The sequence below is a fragment of the Trachemys scripta genome, chromosome 8, assembly GCF_013100865.1.
Source record: "Trachemys scripta elegans isolate TJP31775 chromosome 8, CAS_Tse_1.0, whole genome shotgun sequence".
Lineage (NCBI taxonomy): Eukaryota > Metazoa > Chordata > Testudines > Emydidae > Trachemys > Trachemys scripta.
The window spans coordinates 76,002,003-76,027,843 of record NC_048305.1 but is presented as its reverse complement, the minus strand read 5'-3'; the positions used below and the strand labels follow the sequence as shown (position 1 = coordinate 76,027,843).

The 25,841-nt window shown below is 41.3% G+C and overlaps 1 protein-coding gene and 1 long non-coding RNA gene across 3 annotated transcripts in view; one reads left to right on the top strand and one right to left on the bottom strand.

Annotated features, from left to right (window-relative positions):
* BRDT (bromodomain testis associated) overlaps positions 1–23,718 on the top strand; it is a 42,594-nt gene extending 18,876 nt beyond the window's left edge. The window contains exons 10-18 of the mRNA XM_034779681.1: positions 1,965–2,108; positions 6,446–6,507; positions 8,097–8,292; positions 9,011–9,123; positions 10,969–11,092; positions 15,914–15,978; positions 19,268–19,473; positions 20,780–20,960; positions 23,249–23,718. Coding sequence (XP_034635572.1) covers positions 1,965–2,108; positions 6,446–6,507; positions 8,097–8,292; positions 9,011–9,123; positions 10,969–11,092; positions 15,914–15,978; positions 19,268–19,473; positions 20,780–20,960; positions 23,249–23,314 — 1,157 coding nt within the window. The 3' untranslated portion in view covers positions 23,315–23,718. The remainder of the gene's footprint in view (positions 1–1,964; positions 2,109–6,445; positions 6,508–8,096; positions 8,293–9,010; positions 9,124–10,968; positions 11,093–15,913; positions 15,979–19,267; positions 19,474–20,779; positions 20,961–23,248) is intronic.
* LOC117881886 lies at positions 19,192–25,747 on the bottom strand. Of its 2 annotated transcripts, XR_004646881.1 has the most exons (4): positions 25,280–25,747; positions 25,036–25,155; positions 22,454–22,554; positions 19,192–19,378 (listed from the first exon to the last, which is right to left on the bottom strand). It is a non-coding gene; the product is annotated as an uncharacterized LOC117881886 (long non-coding RNA). The 2 variants fall into 2 exon arrangements; XR_004646882.1 differs by lacking the exon at positions 25,036–25,155.
* Between the last annotated feature and the right edge of the window lie 94 nt (positions 25,748–25,841).

The window sequence follows — 25,841 nt, the reverse complement described above, 5'->3', positions numbered from 1 at the left end:
CAATTGAAATGTATTAAATATTTTGCATGTTTTTCTACACTTTCATATATATTGTATTCTGTGTTGTAAATGAAATCAAAAAGTGTACAGAAACAAAACAATATAAAACTTCAGAGCCTACAAGTCTACTCAGTCTTCCTTGTTCAGCCAAGCACTAAGACAAACAAGTTTTGTTTACATTTATAGGAGATAATGCGGCCCTCTTCTTAGAATCATAGAAGATTAGAGTTGGAAGAGACCTCAGGAGGTCATCTAGTCCAAGCCCCTGCTCAAAGCAGGACCAACCCCAACTAAATTATACCAACCAGGGCTATGTCAAGCCGGGCCTTAAAAACCTCTAAGGTTGGAGATTCCACCACCTCCCTAGGTAACCCATTCCAGTGCTTCATCACCCTCCTAATGAAATAGTTTTTCCTACTATCCAACCTAGACCTCCCCCACTGCAACTTGACACCATTGCTCCTTGTTCTGTCATCTGGTACCACTGAGAACAGTCTAGATCCATCCTCTTTGGAACCCCCCTTCAGGTAGTTGAAGGCTGCTATCAAATCCCCCCCCCACACTCTTCCTCTTCTGCAGACTAAATAAGCGCAGTTCCCCCAGCCTCTCCTCATAAGTCATGTGCCGTTGCCCTCTGATGTACTCTCTCCAATTTGTCCAGATCCTTTCTTTAGTGGGGGGGCCCAAAACTGGATGTGTATACTCCCAATGTGGCCTCACCAGTGCCGAATAGAGGGGAATAATCACTTCCCTCGATCTGCTGGCAACGCTCCTACCTTGCAATGCTGGTTTCAAAAGTATTTACGTGCCAGATATGCTAAACATTCATTTGCCTCTTTGTGCTTTGGCCACCATTCCAGAGAACATGTTTCCATGTTGCTGACGCTTGTTTTAAAAAAAAAAAAAAAAAAAAAAAAAAAATAAAAAAATGCATTAATTAAATTTGTGATTGAACTCCTTGGGGGAGAATTGTATGTCCCTTGCTCTGTTTTAGCCACTTTCTGCCATACATTTCATGTTATAGCCGTCTCGGATGATGACCCAGCACATGTGGTTCATTTTAAGAACACTTTCCCTTCAGATTTGACAGAACACAAAGAAGCTACCAATGTGAGATTTCTAAAGATAGCTACAGCACTTGACCCAAGATTTAAGAATCTGAACTGCCTTCCAAAATCTGATCGGGACGGGGTGTGGAACATGCTGTCAGAAGTCTTAAAAGAGCAACACTCCAATGCGGAAACTACAGAACCCGAACCACCAAAAAAGAAAATCCACCTTCTGCTGGTGGCATCTGACTCAGATAATGAAAATGACCATGTGTCGGTCCGCACTGCTTTGGATTGTTGAGTAGAACCCATCATCAGCATGGATGCATGTGCCCTGGAATGGTGGTTGAAGCATGAAGGGGCATATGAATCTTTAGCACATCTCGTACGTAAATATTTTGCTACGCTGGCTATGACAGTACCATGAATGCCTGTTCTCACTGTCATGTGACATTGTAAACAAGAAGCAGGCAACATTATCTCCTGCAAATGTAAACAAACTTTTTTGTCTGAGCAATTGGCTGAACAAGAAGTAAGACTGAGTGGACTTTGTTTTATTTTTGAATGCAGTTTATTTTGTACGTAATTCTATATTTGTAAATTCAACTTTCATGATAGAGATTGCACTACAGTACTTGTAATAAGTGAATTGCAAAATATTTATTTTTTTATAGTGCAAATACTTTTAATCAAAATAAATATAAAGTGAGCACTGTACACTTTGTATTCTGTTGTAATTGAAATCAATATCTGAAAATGTAGAAAACATCCAAAAATTAAATAAATGGTATTCTATTATTAACAGTGCGATTAACCATGATTAACTTTTTATCACTTCACAGCCCTACTTAATGTACATATTCATAAGACTTTCAGTGCTATATATACTTTTAACTTCCTTTTCTTATCTTGCAGCTGAAAATAACACTATACCAAAGATTATTGGTGGACCAAGGCGATTGAGTGAGAGTAGCAGCAGCAGCTCCTCCTCAGACGCTAGCAGCAGCAGCAGCACTAGCAGTGATTCTAGCTCTTCAGATACCAATGACTCTGAATCAGGTCAGATAACCTCATTGTATAGCATCTGCCTCTTGATATACAGGACCTGATGCTTCAGAATTTACAAAAGAAGCTTTAGTTTGCATACTTCTAGGCCTACGGAGTTGCTATATGTTCCAGGGTGCCATAGTCTAGTCAAATGCTATGAAATAGAAATACTGAAACTCTTTTTACAGATAAAACTTCTCTAGAAAAGTACTGTGTGTTTTTTGTGGCAAACTGAAATTGAGAATGAAAACTTCCAGTAGCAAAATGTAAGTGTCTGTACTGTAGCGTGTCATAAACTATATGCTAGATTACTTAAAAGTATTAAGCTCTTCTTTTAAAAGCATACTTTCATCTAATTCATAGTTGTCTAAAAACTGTGTTGCCTAAATATTTGTAACAACATGATTACTATAATGGGATGACTATAGAAATATTTTGTTTGTGTGTAGGCCTACAACCTAGCAGCAAAACTCTTTTTAAGAAATAGAAAAATAAATTGTATGGGAGGGATGAGGGCAAGTGTAGTACCAAAACTCTTACCAATAGCATTTCTAATGATCATACTTCAAACTGATATTTTCCCAAAAAAAAACAAAGTTGGAGTTAATTGAAATTGTTTTTACAGTGTTCCATTCTGAAATGCAATTCGCAGTGCAGTCTGGATTGAAAACAATCCCAGACTGCTGAAAGATTGAGAGTGTCTTTGACTACTGTATGCATGAGGTGCATATCTACGTGGGAGGAGAGGAATGAGACTTAGCATCGTGTATTATTCCTTTGAACTTTTTCAAACTGTTCAATATAAATGTATATAGTGGGGCTGTTTCAAACTCTAATTAAAGTATAGCTCAATATTTAGGCCCTGTTTACACTGGGAAAATCTTTTTCCCAATAATGTGTTTTAGCATCTAGTATAGAAGAGGGTTTAAGTAGTCATTAACCTAGCTCATTTTTCCAGGGTGGCTCTTGTCTTAGACTCTCTGTACACTGATTTTGGGGAACAAACTTAAAATTATTCAAATTGCAGATAAAGCTGCTATACATAGAGATCCTCTGAAGGACTGATATACTCTGTCTTGCATAAAATGCTCACCCTTGCAGTTTACTGAACAATCAATTACTAGGATGACCATATTTCCCTATGCTGAATACAGCACACCTGGTAAAATTACTCGTATTCAAGCAAGTTCAACAGCAATCAATCAGAACTATGCAGTACAAACGTTCAAATTAACATCAAGTTGACTGAGCCCCTATTAAAAAGAAATACTGCATAGTTGGATTCTTTTTATTTGCCTTCTTATCTTTAAGGCTTTAGGGTTCACATGGGGAGAGCTCTCTCACACTCACACTCATCCACTCGATGGGGGGGTGACTGACCAACCCAACCCTCCCTGCCTGGCGCACTGTCTTTCATGCCTGGCCTGCCTCACCTGGTGCTGCGCCTTCCCAAGGCAACACATGAGAGGGGGCACATAGGATCACATGGCCCCCTCAGATTTCTGCCAGCGTTCACACCAGAATGTGTCCAGCAGCAGCCTTTCAGCTCTGTGCAGGAGGGAAGGGACAGGAGCTGCTTCCAGCCAGAGGGGAAAGGAAGGGATGACCTGGCCTGTGTCTTTGCAGAGCTCATCTATTTCCCACCCCCTCCCCTTCCCACCCCCTCTGTGGCTGGAAGCAGCTTGTCCCTTCCTGCCCCTATAGTGTTCAAAGGCAGCTAATGGCCGCTGACAAAACCCAGCTGTTTCCTGTCCCATGGCCACAGCACAGGCAGGAAGGGGTTAAGCCCTAAGGATGCATTGTGCACCAGGGCCCAGGGAACCTGGCTGCAGGAGCTTCAGCGAGCCTGGCCAGAGAGGTGGCTCAGCAGCAGAGTTGCCTAGGGGATGGAGCAGCCCCATGCTCCTTGGGGGAGGGGGGGCAGGAACCGGGGTGTGTGTGTGTGAGAAAAGGATGGTAAGCCCCTGCCTGGGGGGGGGTGGGGGCTGCTGTGGAGCCTGCAGGGTCGGGGTGTGAACAGGTTGGAAATTGCTCCCACCTCTCCAAAGCTTAGCTGAGGGGCAGAGAGGCTTCCCTGGGCCAGCACTGTATGGGGCTTTGGCACACACAGAGCTTGGTTCCTACTGGCCAGCACCCCGGGCCAAAGGGTCTTGGGCTTTCCTGGGGCGCTGGCCCAGCCAGAGGCAGTGGGGGAAGGAAGGAGCCTGCCAGCCAGGTTGTTGGTAAGCTGAGCATTCCAACCAGGGGCTAGTTCTCTGCCCGGCTGGGGGGAGAGGGGGAATATGGAACAGCAGCAGGGCTGGAGGGGGTGAAGGGACAAAGCAGGGAGAGGACAGCGAGAGGGGGAACACATAAAGGGCTGATGAGTGGGCAATAGAGGCGACATGTAACTGGCCGCTCCCTGCACGCACCAGCGGCCGCACATTGCAGCCTGCGCTGGCCAGAAGAGGGACAGGGGGTGAGGCCCTGCTGGCTGAGAGCCGGCATGCAGCAGGGGCTGCGCTCATGGACCAGCAGGGGCAGCAGCCAGCCCTGCGTGCTGCAGCTTCACCCCGCCACCAGCCTTGTACACCCGCCCCCATCATTGGTCACTGGACCCTCCCACTCAGCTGGTGGGAGGGCAGCTGGCGAGTAGGGATCTGGCCAGCAGCAAGACCCACCAGTACTGGTGGGGGGAGACAGAAAATACGGGACAATTTGCCCATTCTAAAGAAAACGTCGGGACATCTGCAGGAGGGCTTAAATGCGAGACTGTCCCTTTAAAAACAGGATGTCTGGTCACCCTATCAGTGACCACAGTATCTAGCACTGAAGAGTTGATGTCTGTCTAAGTCAGGGGTCGGCAACCTTTCAGAAGTGATGTGCCGAGTCTTCATTTATTCACTCTAATTTAAGGTTTTGCGTGCCAGTAATACATTTTAACGTTTTTAGAAGGTCTCTTTCTATAAGTCTAGAATATATAACTAAACTATTGTTGTATGTAAACTAAATAAGGTTTTTAAAATGTTTAAGAAGCTTCATTTAAAATTAAATTAAAATGCAGAGCCCCCCGGACTGGTGGCCAGGATCCGGGCAGTGTGAGTGCCATTGAAAATCAGCTCATGTTCCGCCATAGGCTGCCTATCCCTGGTCTAAGTGTTAAAACCAGAACCTCAAGCTCAGAATTTTTGAAACTTTCTGGGCTCTACAATAGTTGCCTGGAAGATGGAAGCATATTCTTTGGTGTAAAGGATTTTTTCTCTTGTAGCTGGAATTAATTTTCATGACCAGCACAACATTTCAGCCAGTTTTATATAGGCGTTAGTTCATCTCAAGGTGGCGTTGACTCTAATTGGTCTGGGAATGCCACTAAGCTGATATTTCTGTCTTGCAATTTAAACTTAAGTTTAGAAATTTTGTTTTACTGAACCATCTGTCACTACTTCAAATGTCTAATCATTTCACATGTACTGAATGACAATCTTTAAGTAAAAATAGAAGTAGTCTAAAAACATACAGAATGTATTTTGAACTTGAAATCATGCTGTTAATTGAAAACTGACATGCAGTCCACTGGTCCGGCAAGTTTTCAGTTAGAAATACAGCTGCCTTTCACTTTAAATATTTTATACGCTGCCATGGATTTTAAAATATCTATTCTGAAAGCCATGTACACCAATTTTAATTCTTAATCACTTTTTGTAATATACCATTTCATCAGAAATAAAAATATAGGTGTAGTTAATGGATACTCTAAGGGCATGTCTACACTTTGAGCTGGAGATGTAACTTCTAGCTCGAGGAGACATAAAGGTGATAGCTGATTGAGCTAGCACACTAAAAATAGAGCATTCCTGTGGTAGCAGGAGGGGCTACCTGCCCTGACTATGTGCCTATGGTCTTGGATGGGTATGTACTTGAGGCTGTTAGCTGTCTAGGGCTGCTTTAAGTTATATTGGGTGCTGTTCCTGCCACTGGAGCATGCCAAAATACCATAGCCTCATCTCTGCTTAGACTGGAAGATCTGTGCTGCCCACTTAATCCCACCCTTAGTCTGTGGTTTCTTTACACTTATACAAAACAAAAATTTACATTAAAGCGGCAATGGCAGCTAAGGTATAAATCCCATTAGGGCCCTATATGTGTGCCTAATTCTAAGCATTGAGTCCCATTGACTTAACAAAGTTAAGCATGTGTGTAACACCACTGAACAGGAGTAAGCTCTCTGGGACAGGGACGTCCGTTCAGTTCCCACAACAATGGGTCTTGGTCCTCTAGGTGCTACTGCAATACAGATAAAAATGTCCTGACATGAATCGTACAACAGATGTGAAACCGGAGTTTCTCACTTACTTTATTGATGATTACAGAAATAGGCTCAAAGCCAAATGGAACCAGACAGAATGGTGTGACTTCTAAAGAACAAATGGAGGTAAATTAACATTTCTCTTCTGTTAGAATGCATATAACCTTAGATCTAGATTAAAAGGTTTGTCATTCACTGCGTAGTGTTTGCTGAAATCACTTGAATTGCTTTGTTCTCTGTTGTTTGATACTAAAATCTTGAACATTTAACTAGATTCTAATTTTGTTTACCTCGCTCATAGGGTGGAACAAAGTTTGTTTGCTGCAGAAGTTCAACGTTCCGCATATTGCTGGAACACTCTGGCTAGACCTAGCCCAGGTGCTGGGGTGGGAGCAGCATTTGGGGATCCTCTTCCTTCACTACAGACAGGGGGAAACAGGGTCTGGGGGAAAATATGGAGGCAACAATTACCTAAAAATGGTTAACAAGGCTTATTTTTTAAGTGTCTTTAACACAGTCTCACCCTTCACATATTAAAGTGAATCAACCTAATAAACCATGCTAAGCACACTAAGGTTGCCTCTTAGCTATAAGCATACAAATCTTCAAGTAAAATATTAGTTCAGATATAGTGACAGATGTAGGAAGTATCCAAAACATTACAGCATCATCTGAACAATGAGCAAGATTTAAGAGGAACTAGCCTAACATGAAACTAAATATATAGAACTCTTTAGCTCTCTTTTTCCAATAAACAAACCACACCACCTATTCCACTCCTGTGAATACCCATCTTATATACCAGTGCAGCTGCTTGCCTGTGACCCTCCCATTGCCCATGCTCATCCTTCAGAATGTACTCTGAAAGATCCCCAATGGGAGGTGTGGCGGGGAGGAGAGGCGGCAGCTAGTATTTCAAAGTACTTTTACAAGAAAACTTCCACATCAGTTTGCCCACACTGGACTCAATTCCCTTCCCCCTCCCCCTTCCTGGAAGAGTTTGAGTACCGCTCCTGTGCTTCAAATATACTGCTCCTCCTTTCAGAGCAGACCACTTAGCCACATAGAAAAATCAGATGGCAAACTTAACTGGCCTTCTTTATTCAGTGGCTGTTTATTCACCCTCCATTATAGAGGGATTATGCAAGACCTCTTCTTAGAATATGCCTTTCACTCAGGCTCTGATCCTGCAAAGACTTAAGCATATGCTTAACTTGATTCACTGTGAGTAGCCTTTGCAAGATAAGCACTCAAGTGTCTCCACAGTGAGATCCATGCTACTGATATATCTCAGCCTCTCCCTCGGAAAACTAAGACTTGCAGAATGCTACTCCTATGCCACCAGGCTGGGTCTTAAATTTAATTTGTCTTGATGTCTCTACAACTTCCTCTGTAGTATACTTGGTATCTGAGTCAGAATGTAGTGTATTTATCAAAGTATCTACCAGACAGCAGGAGTTAATGCCACTTCAGTTTAAATTGTGCATCATTGTTAATTTAAATGGGTACATTTTTCTGCTGTCAAACCTATAGAATTCCTAACATATTATAGGCACCAGTGACATCAGATCGTATTTGTACTGTATTTTTAAGTGGAGTAAATCACTTTCAAATGCCCAGGTGGAAAGGGGAAAAACTTGAAGAGGTATAAAGTCTTAACTTTATCAAATGCAAGGTAAATATCAAAAATTAATTACATTTAAATCTTCCTGCAGCAAATACCACTGTCTTTACAAAAAACATCCTGCAATGCTATTCCTGAAGTGCAGACCTCATTTTCTTTTACTAGTAGCTTGCAAAATCAAAGATCATCAGAAACACAGCCTTCTCATAAAATACTACAGTGGCCTCAGCTTTTGCACCGTAGTCCACTTAAACTACCTGAACAAAGCATGCTGTCGCCTTCTTCAGGTAAAATCTTTACACCAGAAAATGAAATGGCTATTATTGACATGAGACTGTCATTCTAGCAGGAGAAGAAAATTGGTATTTGTCTTGTCTAGAATTCCTGTTTTGTGTTTTTGGAATTTGCTGGGAGGTGGGATGGGGGAAGTGTTAGGTTAGAGACCCTGCAATAGTTTACATGTGTAGTGTTGAGCACCCTTTGTTCTGTCATGGGGGGTCAGGCAACACTTAGCAGAATCCTGGTTGCTGAAATGCAGTCTACGAACATTTCAGATACTGTGGTTTTAGAAAGTGTCATTTTACTACTCTCAAATAGCAAACTAGAAAAGAGCAATGGGACTATAAAAAGTGACTCAAGATTGGGCTAAAAGGACATAATGCTGCATTGGTAAAGCTGGGTTGAAAGGAAAGAATATTAAATATCTCTTACCTTAAAGCTATCTTGCAAATATTTAACGACATCCCCCCAAAAAAATCTGAAAGTTTATTATCCTTCCTCAGCTCTGGTATAAAACTGAATGAGCCTGCTAGCTGATTAACCAGCTAGGAAGCTAACTAAAAATAGATGACTGTCCCAAAAAGTATCTAGCTGGAATGTACATTTGGCTATTCTGTGTCTTAAAATATTGTTGAGCTAATTTTGAGTATAGGTTACAGATTTGTTGACTCTGTATATTACGGGAAGTTGCACATTTAATTTCCCTTTTTCCCCCCTTCCACTCAGGTATAATCACAGTTATATCTCCACTGCACTCCACACCAGTACAGCAAAGGCCTCAAAATATTCCAAAGACATGCCAGCCTTCTATCAGCCAGCCTACTCACATTGCCACAGAGGTGAATTGTCATTATTTATGCTAATTTATCTCCAAATAGATTTCTCAAGTATCTTCATATAACTAACCTTCTGTCCTTCAAAATAAGTAGACCTAGTATCGCAACACTTCAGGCTTGTATTCATACAACACTGAAGCAAGGTTTTCTGTTTTCTGGAAATGTTGGTTGAGCTTGATTAGCATTTCAGTGGTTCTGTATGGGTCTAATCTAATTCCCATAATCAAATAGTGACTTAATTGCCTTTAATAGGAGTTGGATTGCGCTTTCTATGCCAAAATATGAAAGGAAAAGCTTTGCAGCTGACGGAATCACTAGCTTAACTGTCTTTCTTTAATACATATCCTCTAACATAGTTGCTGAAAGTATAAAACTGCCAGGATCACTTTGACTTTCAGAAGGTAAAGATTACCCTGTAATATAATCATAGCATCTTCATTAGTTCTTCTTTTTGCTTCCTTCTCTGGAAATATCATACTAAACTCTTGTCAGCTGTATGGTACAGTAAAGATGGTATGAAGTGAGGCCTGGCTTTTTTCCCCCTCTCCCCACATGATTTTATCTTTTGATTAAAAGATAACTATGGAGAATTCCTTCAGCAGTTTCTTTGAGGGAGGAATGATTTAATTAATAAACTCTGAATTTGGCTAATCCACCCTTGAGGAGTCTCCAGATGGGGGCCCTCAACTGTCATGCTGAATTCTATAGTTCCCTTGGAGTTGGACTTGATGTCACAGCTTAACCTCTCCCAACTTGTCTAGAAAGATAGTTAGACAAACATGCTTCCAAACAGGTCTAGATGCAGTTGATTCACCCAAACTTTCAAAAGCTTTTACTTTCTGAAGTTTCTCCAGTGCGAAGACTTAAAATGCACCTCTTCCGTGCTACGGAATGTAGTTGTAGCCATGTCAGTCCCTGCATATTAGAGACACAAAGTGGGTGAGGTAATATCTTTTATTGGACCCACTTCTGTTGGTGAGCGAGACAACATGCCACAGAGAGCGTTTCTTCAGGTCTGGGAAAGGAACTCCCAGCATCACAGCTAAATATATTGTCCCTCTTCTGTGCTGCCATTTTGTTCTTGGACTCTCCAGCCCAGAGTCTCCATTGCACAAAGAGAGGCTCTCTTCCTCTTCTGCACCGAGCCTGGTGGAGGGCCAGTAACACCTTCTCTGACTCTCATGTAAGGTGATCAGATGTTCCGATTTTATAGGGACAGTCCTGATTTTTTGGGTCTTTTTCTTATATAGGCTCCTATTACCCCCCGCCTCCATCCTGATTTTTCACACTTGCTGTCTGATAACCCTACTCTCATGGTGCATTTGTGAAAGCCCCAGCCCAACATTGGGGCTGCTTTATCTTATGCCAGTTTATGACCTCTAGAGGAACATACTCAGCTATAAATGAAGGTGTGCTCCACCCTGCCCCTTACTTTGGGGTGGGGTAGCAGTTTTAGGAGCCAGTAAAACACTTTGCACAAGCTGATCTCCCCTGTGCTGGGGGAATTCTCAGCTGGCCAGCTAGGGCTTGATCTGCCACTTAGCACCACTCAGGTGGTGCTAACTTCCTGGAACAGGAGGAGGGAATCTGGGCCACAGTCATATTGCCCCTCACTTGATTTCTTTCAGCAGTACTTGCTACTAAGTAAAGTGCCTGCTTATGTAGAATTTACTTTAGTTGACCACAGTATGGATCAAATCTACTTCCTTCTTGCAGGTCCAGCCTGTATAGACTGAAATAACCCACTGTTGCAATTCCCTTTTTCTGTTAGATAAATACTATGTATAGAACATGGCACAGATTAACTGATCAGAGTACATTTTGAACTCTCTCTTAATTCTCTCATAGGCATCCAATTCATCTTCCCAGGATATTCCAATGAGTGATGGCAAAGAATCTGGAAAATTAAATATTCTTCGAAACAATGTTTCTGGGGGAGTTGCTGGCTCAAAATCCATAAATCAAGAACAAAGTATGTATGGTCTTATTAGAAATGTAACTGAGATCAGGAGCGTACATCTGAAATAAATGTATATGTGAACTTTCAGATTATATTGGTCAAAATAAAGTAATACTAAATGTAATATTTGTTCACTAATTAATATCTAAATAGTACTGCATGCAAACATTACTGTGACTATTTTTCCTGGTCCACTTTGTTGTTGTTTGTTGTTTCACTTAATTTACATAAAGCTAAGTAAAAATGGATGTCCAGTTCTCATTCTGGTTGTATCTGATACCAAGACTATATAAAGCTAGTGACTTTAAATTTGAAAAGGCTTAACTTTCCCTGCAGTTTAGTAGTGGGGACAAATAGCTTAATTTAGAGAGCTTAGAATAGTTAGATAAAAATTCACCCCATTGATGCCCTGTTACATAATAGTAAAAGTTTTTGCTGAACTTTAAAAGGATTCTCTACTGACACTCCCTGGAATGTCTCCAGGTGGCTTATTCTTTATTATCTGGCTTTTGTGGGTAGCAGAGATCTGTCAAAATAAACACATGCCAAAGAATTTTCCCTACTGTAGAAACAAACTGATAAAATACTGCTTCAGTCTTGCATCACTATTGAAAGAGCAGGGGTTACAGGTATCCGTGTGTCCACTGCAGCATTTCATTCCCTTCTAAAGTTCTGCAATGCAGTCATGATTAGGGAATTCTGCTGAAAAAGATGATCTGATGGCTTCATATTTCCCGGGCAATTAAAAGTAGCCCATAAACCACTGAGCAATTAGTACAGTAGGGTTGAAGGAGGATCCTGATAAAGAGTCTGGGAATAACCTGTCCCTAGAACATAAAGTTTTTACTCACTTCAGACTTTCAAATAGGGATTGAGCTTTAGATCAGTCATTTCTGCAGGGGATAGCTTAACAGTTCTCAAACTGAGTCCTCACTGCAATAGTAGCTTGAGCTTCAGCACCCCTGGAGCTCCAGCCCACCTCCCTTGATGAGCTAGCTACTTCAAACTCAAAGCCCTAGTTACCCTAGGCTAGAAATTTTTGTGTAAACAAGAGCTGAATTAGGGTATCACTTGAGTTGTGCCCCAAACTAACAATGCAGTGAAGACACACTTCTCCTCCTCATCCTGTCCCCATTAATTTGAACATAAATAAAACAAATTTAAACAAAACTTTGTGGAAACTAAAAGCATACTTATTTCCAAACAATTAGCAGTGAAGATTGTCAATGAATGGTGTTAGAAATTTAGGGTTAACTAACAAACTTAATTATACCAAAACAATGCTTTCACATTGCAGTCTTAACCCTGCCCTTCTGTACTGCAACACTTATTTAGTACCAATAATGTACTTTATGTATGCTAAAAAGTGCCTACCACTTTACAGCACCTGGTATCAGTTTTACATGAGTTATAATTCAGTGCACAGTCCTCAATGACCATGTGTGCATGCCTTTTTGCTTTTGAATTATTACCCACATACTTTTCAACTGTAAACTTCAAGGCAAGGACCTTGCTTTAATGTGTTTCAAAATGACAGGTACACCTATAGCAATCTATAAATATTATTGGAAAACATTGGTCTTCCATTCCTGTTCCCATCTTTTCTTTGTCTGAATGGTTTGCTCTTCCTTTTTCCTTTCAATCTTTTCCTTCCTCATTGCCTATCTTCCCGATATCCCTACTTCTCTATCCCTCTTAGTGTTCTGTCCTCTTCAATCTTTTCCTTCAATCCTTCACTACCTTTTCATTCACCACTCCTATAGTTTTCACTTGGCAAGTGGAGGGGGCTGTGGGATGATTCCCCTCATCCTCACTGTCGAGATCACCGGAATTGAGATGCTCTATTCCTGACCCTAACAAGCAGGCAATAAAGCTAGAGTTCTTGTACATAAAGAAGGCTGCTGCAGGAAGAATCTCAAGATTGGGAGGGTAAGAGAAGGTTTTTGCCCCGGGGCGTATTACGAGTTGCTTAGTTTTTGAGCCACAGGGGTGTGAGCACTAGTTTGCTTATGTGTTGTAATTTTTGTTTGTTTGTTTTTTAAAAAATAAATGAGATGAATGAGCAGAGTTCTGCTCATTGCTCATTCATCAGCACCAGACCTGCTGTTGCAAGAGTAACCAGCATGGGAGCTATTTCCCAGTCACCCAACCTGAGCTTCCTACTAAGATTATTACATTTATTTTCCATTATTAAAACTCTGGGGGGAAATGTTTTCCTTGAATAATAAAAGGAACTTAGACTTTGCTCAGTGGTTTGAGCATTGGCCTGCTAAACCCAGGGTTGTGAGTTCAATCCTTGAGGGGACCACTTAGGGATCTGGGGCAAAATCAGTACTTGGTCCTGCTAGTGAAGGCAGGGGGTTGGGCTTGATGACCTTTCAAGGTCCCTTCCAGTTCTAGGAGATAAGATATCTCCATTTGCTCCCCAAGCTTGTTTGCTGCTTAATCCTCAGATGAAAGATGCTATATAAGTGCTAAGAACTACCATGTGCATCTTTACTGACATAATTTGACCTAAAATTTGCTTAAAAGAACCGCATGCTTGTCTGAACCACTTGTCAAGAGATCTTGCAGAAAAGCAAATCTAATTAGACATTCTGGTATGGTCAGCTATTTCCTAAAAATACTCAAAATAGCTTTCCTGAGCTCCAGGACTCAGTATTAGCACCACCCTTGTTCTTGCCAACTTGGCTATCCTGTACTAAGTCCTAGTGGAGCTGGCTCACCACAGAAGCACCCCACGCCACTGTGAGCTCAAAGTACTGGCTCCTCAATACACTCACAGCCTGGGACTCATGAAGCTCATTAGTAATGAGATTCAGGCCAAGGCAGGAAATGCCAGGTGGGAGCCAGCAGCTCAATTTGCAGTCCCTGACTGCAGGCAGGCAGCTTTGTTACAAGGCCTGAGTTTCACCATCTTGTATTCATGCTCTTGAAGTGGAGATGATGGATTCTTGGAACCTAATAAGGACACTACCAGGTTTCTGAAAGACTGCCATGAAGCCCTCTGTATCTGCTTTGAGAAAATCCTCTCCTGCCCAAGAGTAAATGCTCCTTGTGCATGAACTGATGGTCTTCACAGCAGAGCCTCTTGTGCTGAAGATTATGCTCCAGGCTTCCCATCACCTTGACAATTCCAGATGCTTGTGTGGGGGCAAGGTGAAAAGCAGGGTGATGAAGGACATAATTAGATTCAGGAGAACTGGAGGTTCACTTCAAAGCCAAGTAAATCTCCATGTTGGAGAAGCATGAAGATAGTGACCTTTCTCCAGGTCTCATAGAAGCTGTCTAGATAGGTTTGAGTTCAGATAGGTCCAGAAACTTACAAGGGTCATCGGTGAGACATACCGGGGCTCAGACCCCCATCAACAGGGCTGCCTTGACTTGGTATCCTATTTTATTTGGCTAGCCAAAACTCTTGCTCATTTTAAGTTGAGTAGTATGCTCATTTTCTGACTTTAATTTAAAAAAAAAAAAAGATTACTTGGGATGTTTGCTTCTTGTAAAGGTTGCTTTTGGAAAATCGCATTTGAGGACCACAGTTTAAATTTTCACAGAAGGCACTTTAATGTCTTAATGTTTTCTACATGTTTGTGAGCCCGGGATGCTTATGTAACTGCTTACATAATATTTTATCCTGTAGCTATCAAATCTGTTAAACATTTGGTAAGAATAATTCTACATAGAATTACTGAAACCTAGTTTAGTTACCCGGAGTAGATGGTAGTGAGTTTTATTACAAAAAGGTGCAAGAGTATTAAACCAATGTCTAAAGCAGTTCCTTTGTGAAAAACAAAGCTTTAGCTTCCATCCCCAAAGCACTTAACAATCTAGATATAGAAATCCCTTCTGAGCACTAAAAAGCAGTGATATCCAGGGTAAAAGCAGCATAACGCTTCTGTTACTGTGGTAATTCTGCCTATTGATTCAGTATGTTTTACCTGAAATAATGGGAGACTTAGTCATCTGCAATTCCACATACTTGTCAAGGTATTTCTAATATTACTCTAAGTACACAATTCAAAAAAATGTTTTTGGCAAAAACACATGATATTTTGAGGTTTTTTTCTTTTGCAGTACATATAGTAGAGAGAAATTTTCATTTATATGTGTTGAAATGAATGCTATTGAAATGGAATTTATAGTTTGCCTTTCAGAATGAATTATCTATCAGTGTAACAAATAAGATAATTACTCAGAGCACATACCTTATTTCTTAAACATTCTGTACCCTGGAGCTACTGGAAGTGGAAATGGGTTTACATGACTAGAAGACCTTACTGACTGACCTACTTGTTTAAAAAGGTGGAAACTGGCAGGAGAAATGCTTTTATGCAGCATGTGAGGTTACTAAGTAACTGACTCCTCCCTCTCTAGGGGAGGCTGGGAACATCACAGAAGGGATAGTCAATCTCTGTTGGAGAGGGAGGGGAAAGGAGATGAGTAATGTAGAGGGTTTTTTTCCCCCCTCCCAGTCTAGTAACTAGAAATAGAAAGCACTGCAGTTTCTAAGAAGGTTTTTTGTCCTGCCTACATTAGCTTTCTACAGGGAAAGGAGGGGTTCTAGAGAGAGCCTTCACAAAATGAAGGGTGGAACAAAACCCACAAACCCTATTGAAACACTTAAACTTCTAACTCAAGAAAGTGAAAGCACTTTAGGCATCTCTTTCTGTCTTACTTGGGACTGATGAATTCAGGAGCTCCTCTGCCACAATGATAAAAGCAGAGACCAACTTGTAAAGGACTTTTTCAGTGGGCTTCCATTCCAGAAATAGAAGCATCTTCCAGATGATCAACACATGACTCATAAAGCTCATTCTATTGTTCCAACAGGTCATTCTGACAGCACTGATGATAAAAACACACTAGATCCTACATTTCAAATTCTTCCTAAAAAGGTAGGAATATTGTCTTTTTGGATGTCCCTCTTAAGACTCAAGGAAACAATTTTGCATATCTTATTTGAAGATCTTTTAAGTTTATTATAAAGCAGCAGCACCTTATCTCAGGATCTTCTCAAGTGACTTCTATGGCTTATGTGTTCATTGTCTCGCAGACCTTGGGAGCTATTGAAATCCATCTTCCAAAGACTCAAGCACATGTTTCTATTCCATGTCCTATTTTTTTCTATTGGTTTATGCTATTTTATGTCATGTTCTACTGTGACCAGATGCTTAACACAATTAATATTCACAACAAAGTGGAAGGATCTTAGGCCAGAATAGGGAAAGAACATATTTAGATAAGGTAGATGTATTCAAGTCAGCAGGGTCTGTGAAATTCACCCTAGAGTACTTAAGGAACTAGCCGAAGCAGTCTCCGAAGTATTGCAATTATCTGAGAACTCCTGGAGGACAGGGGAGGTCCCAGAGAACTGGAGAAGGACAAACCATACCTAACTTTGAAAAGGAGGACCTGGGGAATTATACACCAGTCATCCTAATTGCAATATCAAGAAAGATACTGAAACAAACAATTAAACAATTTATTCAAACCTAGAGCATAACTGGGTGATGAGGAACTATCGACAAATTTCTGATAGTTCCTCAAGAATAAATCATGTCAAATCCATCTAATTTCCTTCTTTGGCAGGCTAACTGGCCTAGTGGGGTGGGGTAGGGGGGAAAGCAGTAGACATCTATCTGGACTCTAGTAAGACTGTTAACAGTCCCACCTGATGTTCTCATAAGCAATCTAAAGAAATATAGTCTAGATGAAATTACTATAAAGTGGGTGCACAACTGGTTGAAAGACTGCACTCAGAGTAGTTATCAATGGACTGCTGTCAAAATGGAAGCATGTACAAGTGGTGGTCTGTCATGGGTCAGATACTAGTAAATATTTTCAGTAATGACTTGGACAATGGAAGCAAGTATGCTGTATAATATTGGCATTGGTGAGGCCTCAGCTGGAGTACTCTGGCCAGTTTTGGGCACCACACTTTAAGAAAGATGTGGACAAATTGGGGGGGAGGGAAGAGAGACAGACACATCGGAGGATAGCAACAAAAATAAGAAGTTTAGAAAACGTGAACTATGAAGAAAAATTAAAAGAATTGGACATATTTAGAGAAGAGAACGCTGAGGGGGGGGGACATAGGTCTTCATATACATTAAGAGTTGTTATAAAGAGGTTGGTGACCAATTTGTTCTCCATATCTACCAAGGGTAGGAGAAATAGTAATCAGTTTAGTTTATACCAAGGGAGATTTAAGTTGGAAATTAGGAAATAACTATAAGGGATGGTTTAAACACTGGAACACGTTACCTAGGGAGGTTATGGAATCACAGTGATTGGAGATTTCCAAGACAGCTTAGACAAATACCCTTCAAGGATGGTCTAGATATACTTAACCCTGCCTCAATATGGGGGTGGGAGGTGGACTAGATGACCTCTTGAGGGCCCATCCAGCCCTATATTTCTAGGATTTCACATCATAAAAAAGTTAACATATCAAAACAAAGGACTCAGAATTCAAAACTTGTGCACCTGTACTACGTTGTTAACTAATGTGGTTTGACTCTTTTCAGGGTGTGGGGTTTTTTTAATACTAGCATCCATCGCCTCCATATTACACAATACCAGGTCATAGCAATACTTGAGCAAATGCCTCTAATAGTAGTGCTGGAGTTCAAACTTTCATGTGGGACTAGGAAAGAATTTTTCACACCTCTACACCACAAAAAAAAGTTAAATAACTAAGTGATTATGATCCCACCACTATGCATGGGACCAGCTTGAGGATTTTGGGAGGGATTAGCAAGAAGGTTCTTCTCAGTATTCCTGAACTGCACTGGCTTACTTTAGAAAATGGCAGGGAGAGGGGATCTTCCAGTTCCTGCCAACTTGCTGCTGCAGGAAAAGTTGATACTTGATAATATTTGCAGAAGTGCTAGTTTTAGTTGGCCTCATGGCCCCTAGACACTGTAGAGGTATGTTTAACCCTGGTAAATGTTTCTAGAATTCCTGTCAACACACTCAGCTCTTAAGTATTAACAAAGGGCTTGTCTATGCTACCGCTTATGTGATGTAACTTGTCTCACTCAGGGGTGAGAAAAAGCCACCCCCGAGCGACAAGTTGCATCTACTTAAAGCGGTGTCTATGCCGCACTATGTTGGCGGGAGATGTTCTCCCACCGACATGGCTTCCACCTATCGTTGAGGTGGAGAAATTATGTCAATGGGATAGTGCTCTCTTGTCAGCATAGCGCGTCTTCACCAGACACTCTACAGCTGCATCAGTGCAGCTGTGCTGATGTAGCATGGTAGTGTAGAGTCTGTAGACTAGCCCTTAGTAAATTTCCATTGTTCCACCAGCTTATATTTTCTTCAATTATTAATATTTGGATTCAGATCCCAGGGCAGATATGTAATCAGTCAAACAAAATAATAGATTTTCATAAAAACTTCTCTAAAAGTACTGTTTATTAACCCAATATTGTGCATTGACTTTACAAAGGAAATCCCCCTACAGAGAACTAGGGTATCCCTCACAGATCTCCATGCATCCAACCATTTCCCCTTTTTTCATATATATTTTTTTTTAAATGCAGGCCTGATAGGAGCTTTCCTAGAACTGGGATGGGAGCTTTCCTAGAACTGGGATGGGAGCTTTCCTAGAACTGGGATGCAAGAGAAAATATTGGGGGGGGGCCGGGGGGAAGAGTGTGTGTGTGTGTGTGTGTGTTTAAAAACAAAAAAAGGCAGTCCTGAATGCATCTCATTCTGGGTCTAGAAAATCTGGTGCATATGTCCTAATAGGGAGGATCTGGGGAAGATATTTAACAGATATGTCTATTGCTGGTAATCCATTTTTCTACAGAGTAGCATTATTTGAGAAAGCACACTTAGAATATCTACAACAAATTTTTTTGAAAGCTTATATCTAATAGAACATTCCTATTTGAAAACTGCACCTAAAAAGTTATGTGTTTGCATCTTATGAGTGAAAGTATGTCCAGTGAAAACCAAGTGTTTTGTGAGTATTGTAAGGACTAAGTGATTTGTTTACAAAAAATGCAGTTTAATACCACAAACTATTATGTGAATTACAAGTATCAGGGGGTAGTCATGTTAGTCTGTATCTACAAAAACAACAAGGAGTCTGGTGGCACCTTAAAGACTAACAGATTTATTTGGGCATAAGCTTTCGTGGGTAAAAACCTCACTTCTTTGGATGAATTTCAGGACATCAGAATTAAGAATGCAGACTCCTGGATAAATTTATGTAAAAAGATGGCACTTCCAGTTCCCATAAAGGCATCTCCAGAGAACTTCAAACAGTTCAGGAAAGCAGCACTAGAAAAGGAAGAAACAGAGCGAGCACAAGAGTTAAGGAGACAACTGGAACAAGCCAAGAGGAAAGGGAAAACCCCCTTTCCAGAAAAAGAGAGGTTTGTAATTCCTTATAACTGAGTGGGAAAATGACCCAATTTCGCATGTCCACTTTATTTGTATCAAGTGCCTGTCAACTGGGTTCTTGGATGGCTGTGTGGAATTTATTAAGTTAATTTCTATTTTTTTTTAAAATACTTAAACCAGTAAGGAATCAGTTTATTCATAAGTACCACATGACTCCTTTGAAATATGCTATGTTGGCTTGTCCATGAAAGTGTGACTCACCAGTCTGTTTGATAAGCCGATAATACAAATATTTAAGGATGTGTAATGAGCAACTGCACCAGTAGTCATAAAAGAATCAGTCATATGCAATTTAGGACTCCTCTACATTGGGAGATATTCTGGAATAGCTATTTCTGAGTAGCTCTGTGTGGATGAGTTCTGGAATAAGAGGATCCATACGTTGAATTAATCAAGACTGAGTTAATCAGTTTTAAATTCAAGATAATTGCATTTTTGCACTTACTCCCCTGTAACAGAACCACCTGTGGCAGAGCTATAACAAAATTCTATTCCTAAAATGTGTAGGGGTAAGCCCTGCATCTCCATTGAATTTGCACCAGTGCACTGCATCCATTTTAACATGCAATCAGTGCACTGCCAAATCCATACAGCTGTCAGAGCTGACAGTGCTGTTGGCAAGCCTCCATAATTCATGGGCTGACAGCCTCTCTCCATTCCCTGCCATGCCCCTCAAAAATGCCTCTTCCCAGCTCTGCAAGTCCTCCAACGACAAGCCACTGACTGGATGAGACTGCTTTCTGCCCCACGCAATGCCCCTCACTTTCAATAGAAGAGAGGCATCAGTGGAATAAGTCATTGGGGTGGCTTGCCCTATTTTAGGCAGCAGGGGGTCACTTGATAGAAAAAACTCCTATCAGATTGGCCAGTCAAAGAGGAACAAGGCAGAAGCCATGAGTCTAGACAGGCTTCTGACATTTCCCTTACCTGACTCACACGTAAGAAAATCCTCATTTTATATTCTTTGTTTACAAAACTCATTTCATCTAAAAAAAATATACAATTCCCATATAGGTTTGTGGTGGGGAGTGTCAATGGTGCTTATTCCGTTGCTTCCCATTTAAAAACAAAAATATTGTCACGTAATGTTTATATTTTGGGAAAAGCTTTATATAATTAATGAACATGTGCAATACATATTGTTGGACCACATTAAAGTATTGTGTACTAGGTAAGTGCTGATTAAGCTACTAACAGACACTTTTGTTCAGCTGACACGTGTTAAGGCTAAAGAAATAATGCTGAGGAAACCAAAGAATCAGACATTTTTATTTTAAGGGCCCATGAAGGAGCAGAACTGGAATCCACTGGAATGAAAGCCGATGAAGAGCCACAAAAAGAGAGGCCAAACGGCGAACAGCAACCACCACCTGGGGTTCAACAAAATATCCAGAAAGGTTTTGTCAAAGACCGTAACCTGGCTAGAAAAATGGAGCAAGAGCGCAGGCGGAGAGAAGCTGTAAGTCATGGAACTTTTTTCAACTAATAACTTTGCTTTACTTACAGTTGAGCACAAAATAGGGTGGACTAGATCCTCAACTGGCATAAATCATTGTAGATTCACTTGAAGACAATGGAATTATGCTGATTTAAAATAGCTGAAGATCTGTCCCAGTAAGTAAAGTCTGAGGCTTAAGATTCTGTGCTACACCTCCAGGAGGTACAACACAGAAAGACAGAGTAATGGGGAAAGGGAGGTGCAAGGATCAACGGTGGAAAGGCACAAAAGTGACTTAAGCCAATTTTGGGCTGCTCCAGGGGCTGGTGATATACATCAGGGCTGCTTATAGGTTACTCTGCTGCCCACAGCAGCATGAAATCCTTATAGTATTGTGTGCTGTGGGGATTCTCTTCCAGCCCCCAGCTTGCCTACTTATCCCCAGGATTAATGAAAGGAGACAGTGTGGGTAATACAAGGTGGAAAATTCTTCCCTAGCTGGTTAAGGGGCTTTTATGTCATACAGGGCTCACTGCAAGTGGATGAATCTCTGCCTAAAGTGTTGTTTTGCATCCTAAAGTAAACTGACTGTAGTTGATTCAAGAACTCAAATTCCCTTTACCTCTGGGATACTCTTAAGGGAAAACTTCTAAGAGTAAATTATCATGGAACAATAAATGTGATTGATTAGGATATTTGTCAGTGCTAAATTGGCACCTCTGTCAGTCTCCTTTAGAACTTGGCCTCTGCTGGGTACAGAGGCTGAAAGACTCTTTCCCCTTGAAAAGGTCACTCAGAATACACTGAGTCACCCTGGAAGCCATGTAGGGAAGCTTATGCTGCTGCCTATGCAAAGTTCCTGTTCCAAAGAACGTCCTTCATAAACAGTTATCAACTCTAGCTAGCACTCTTCACAAGCACTACATTAATTTACAATTTAAGTAATCTGTTTGCCAAGTTTCTTTCAAAACTGGAGCATATATTTTCCTTGTATAATGTAAGTCTGATTGTCAGGATATATTACTTCTCTGTCTTTAACCCAATGATTTGGAAAAATCTCTCCCACGTAAGAAATGTAGCTTGGCTAAACCACAGCCGACTCCTCAATCTGCAAAATGCTTTTGTCTAAAGTTGGCATTTCATCGATATTTCAGTAAAGTTTTGGGTAAGTTGGTGTAACCTAATCTTTTTTAGAAAGTGTAAATGTCACTACAATCACTTCTCTTTTAGAGCCTGCTCCAAAGCCCACTGAAGTTGATGGAAAGACCCCACCATAGACTACAATGGATTTTGGATCAGGCCCATGGCATCTGCAACTCTAGGCTCTCCAGAGTTTCCAGATTAGCTATTGTGAAATAGCTATTCCACCATAACCCAGAATAGTTTCCTGGGTAGACACTCTAATTCTGGAATAAGAGTGTCCTTTTCCAGTTCAGGTTAATCCAAAATGAATTAGTGTGTCCACAGGGTAAACTACTCTGGATTAGGTATTGCACTTTAAATTCATACCGTACCTTAATCTGAAACTTTCAAATGTTGACGGCCGTCAGACTCTTCAAGGACATACGCACAAAAGCAGACATAGTAACATCAATGATTGTGCAGCAGAATAATCCTACAAAAAACAAAACGTGTGTGTGTGTGTGTGTGTGTGTGTGTGTGTGTGTGTGTGTGTGTTCTACAGTGCTCATCAGATCAGAACATTAAGAGACAGCAAAATTTAAGGTTACAAAAATTCTGGTCTCTGAATATCTCACAGCAGAAGTCTTGTAAATTGTTCATCTGTGCTCCTTTAGTATGTATGTTTTGGACTTAATGTTGGTATTACAGATCAAATTTAAAAAAGAAATTCCCTCTAGCCCTATTAGAGTAAGTAAATAAACATATTATCTTTCTCTCCCATCACCATTGGTTACAGAAATGTCTTTTTAATCAGAAGTGCTTGCCTTTTCAATTCACATCCAACGATCAAATTCTTTAAAAGTCTTGCAACCTGATACCATGAAGTGATTGAAATCACAGCCGCAGGCTGGCTTTTAAAAAAGAATGTGTTAGATACATACTGAAGTCCACCTGCAATGATGAGAAAAGGAAGTGGACATGTTGCTTCAAAATTTTTTTTTTTTAATTTAAGTTCCTTTTAATGCAGTTTGGACAGCGCCCAGTGCTACCATTGTGGATGCCACTATAAACAAGCAATAGATGTGCTGTCACTTTAGTAGTTTAGAAGAGATTTTTCTCACTTATTATGGTATTCCTTTTGTCTGTGATAACTCAGTTATGAAACCTGTTCATTCACTTTCCTGTAGATGACTGGTACCATTGACATGAACCTGCAGAGTGATATAATGGCAACTTTTGAAGAAACTCTTTAGTGGAATTTTGGACACTAGAAGAAGTTGCAACCTGGCCACAGTCCTTGAGTGACATTGTACTAAATGCAATGGTACAATAAACTTGATGCAAGTGGCTAAATACATGTGTGCTATTTATGTATCTCAACAGTATATTGATTAGACCACTTTGAAGAGCTGTAAACTGCTGTAGTATGTGTTTAATTTGCATAGCACTGTTAAATATTAAAATTATGCATTGACACATCCCAGGGTATTTTTGTTGCTTGCATTTATAATCTGTCAAATCTACTTGTTGCTAGCTAGTTGAGCACGGTCATGTTTGATTGCATATACATGTTACTACTTAAAGTACATTGTAGAGATTTTTTTGGAATATCTGTATCTCCCTGTTTTTGAATTTAGAACTTTTAAAAGCAATTATCTTTCAGAACCATTCCAGAAGCTTTTTTAAAATCTACTGCCCACAGCTGATTTCTTTTCTTGTTTTCACTGGCTGTTTCTGGTTATACACTGCATTTACATGTAGGGTTAAATAATATTTTGGAGAAGTTATCCAAACCATAATAACTTTGTCTCTTCAAAAGCGTTTTATTTTGATTAAATAGTGAAGATATCACTTTTTTTAATTAACACATACATGTGCTATTTAATAAAAACTGGACTTGTAATAGTGACCGTCTATACGATCTGTGGAAATAATTTGTATTTAAAGAACTACAGTTGTGGAACTTTTGCATTTTCTGTACTTGACCTACACTTTCATTTGCCAGATTCTGTTCACTTAACATTTTTAACCAAGTAGAGGGCAGGTTAACTTTTTTGTTCATTATTTTATAGTAGAGATTGCTTGAAAGAGTAGGCAAGCCGGAGTGCCTACCTAATCATTCATATTTTGTACCTAAAGAAATTCATTAGAACTAAAATGCTTGTATTTCTAGGTAGCATTTAAAGATCAATCTCTCTCTTAACCTTTAAAAATTATGTTTTTTTTAAGTACCTAGTATGTAGCAGCCCTAATCAGGATCAGAATATGATTGTACTATTTTAATATAACTGGGCGAAGAGGGGAAAATGACTTGCCAAAATGTACATAAATCAAAGGGTTCCAAAATCCCGATTACTATTTAGAACTTCCTACCTTCCACCTGTCTGCTTCTGTCTCCTAACAACCACTAACATCTATCTGCCTCTGCTCTAGCAAATTCCACTCACAGGTAGGGAGCTGAAATATACTCTATCAGTACAGATCTACTGTCTGAGGCTAGGTCTACACTACCTGCCTGAATCGGCGGGTAGAAATCGACCTCCCGGGGATCGATTTATCGCGTCCTGTTGGGACGCGACAATCGATCCTCGAATCGACGCTCTTACTCCACCAGCGAAGGTGGGAGTAAGTGTCGTCGACAGGAAGCCGCAGAGGTTGATTTTGCCGCCATCCCTACAGCGGGGTAAGTCGGCTGCGATATGTCGAATTCACCTACGCTATTCACCTAGCTGAATTTGCATATCTTAAATCGACCCCCCCTAGTGTAGATGTAGCCTAACTGTCCCTATAGCTACGGTTTCAGACTTCGGGTTTAATACCCCATTCAGATGAATTAAGAGCAGCTCACTTCTCTTAGAGCCCTTGTTTGTCTGGCTGCAACCTTGAGCCTACATTCCCCCATCAGTTTATGGATCATATTTTCATTGCGTAGGAGTTAAGCATTTAATATTTGATAGAAAACTTAAATTCTTACCTATGCTAAACAGTTTAAAAACCAGTGTACAGCGCTGCAGTAACCTGTACTTCCGCGTACTCGTGTTCAACGCAGGGCCTTGCGCATACAGCGGTAAGCCAAGGGCGATGAAGGAGAGGGCTGGGGTTAAGACCGGGAGGGAGAATACGAGTAGATTTAATTTCCAGCTCTGCCACTGACTTTCTAAGGGACTTAGCCAAGGTCACTTAATGTCGCAGCTGAGCAGCGAGGATATTTTTCCTACCTCAAAAGGGGCGTGCTGGAGAGACACTCAGAGTAGGTGATGAGCGCGGTTGCTCTGTGAGGCTGCCCTGGGCTGGATGAATCCCCCGAATCCAGCCTGGGCGCTGGGGGCTCGGGGCGGAGCTGTCCCCGGTTCTGGGTGTAGAACATCCTAGACTTACCCGGGCGTGCCTGGGGGCTGCACGCGGGGCTGACGGCGCCTGGCGGGGGCACAGGGCTACCTCTGACAAGGTAGGTGCGCAGCGCACGGGGCTGCTTGCGGCTGACCTGCGCCGGGTTGTTGGCCCCTGCCTTAGAGCCGGGGGCTGTGGGGAGGCCCTCTGCGTCATTCCCGCTGTTGGGGGGCCGGGGCTGCCCTCCGCGAAGGGGCTGGGAGAGAAGTGGAGGGAGCCGAGGACCCGGTGCCTGCCCCCCGCGTGGTGCTGCCCCGCCCGACTGCAGGAGCCAGCCTCCTGCCTGGCTGCTCTCAGTCACGCCGGCTGCTGCTGGCCGGCTCCCTGCCGCTGGCGTGAGGCAGACGTGCCGGTGTCTTGGCTGGGCTGGGCTCCGGCCCCGCTCACACG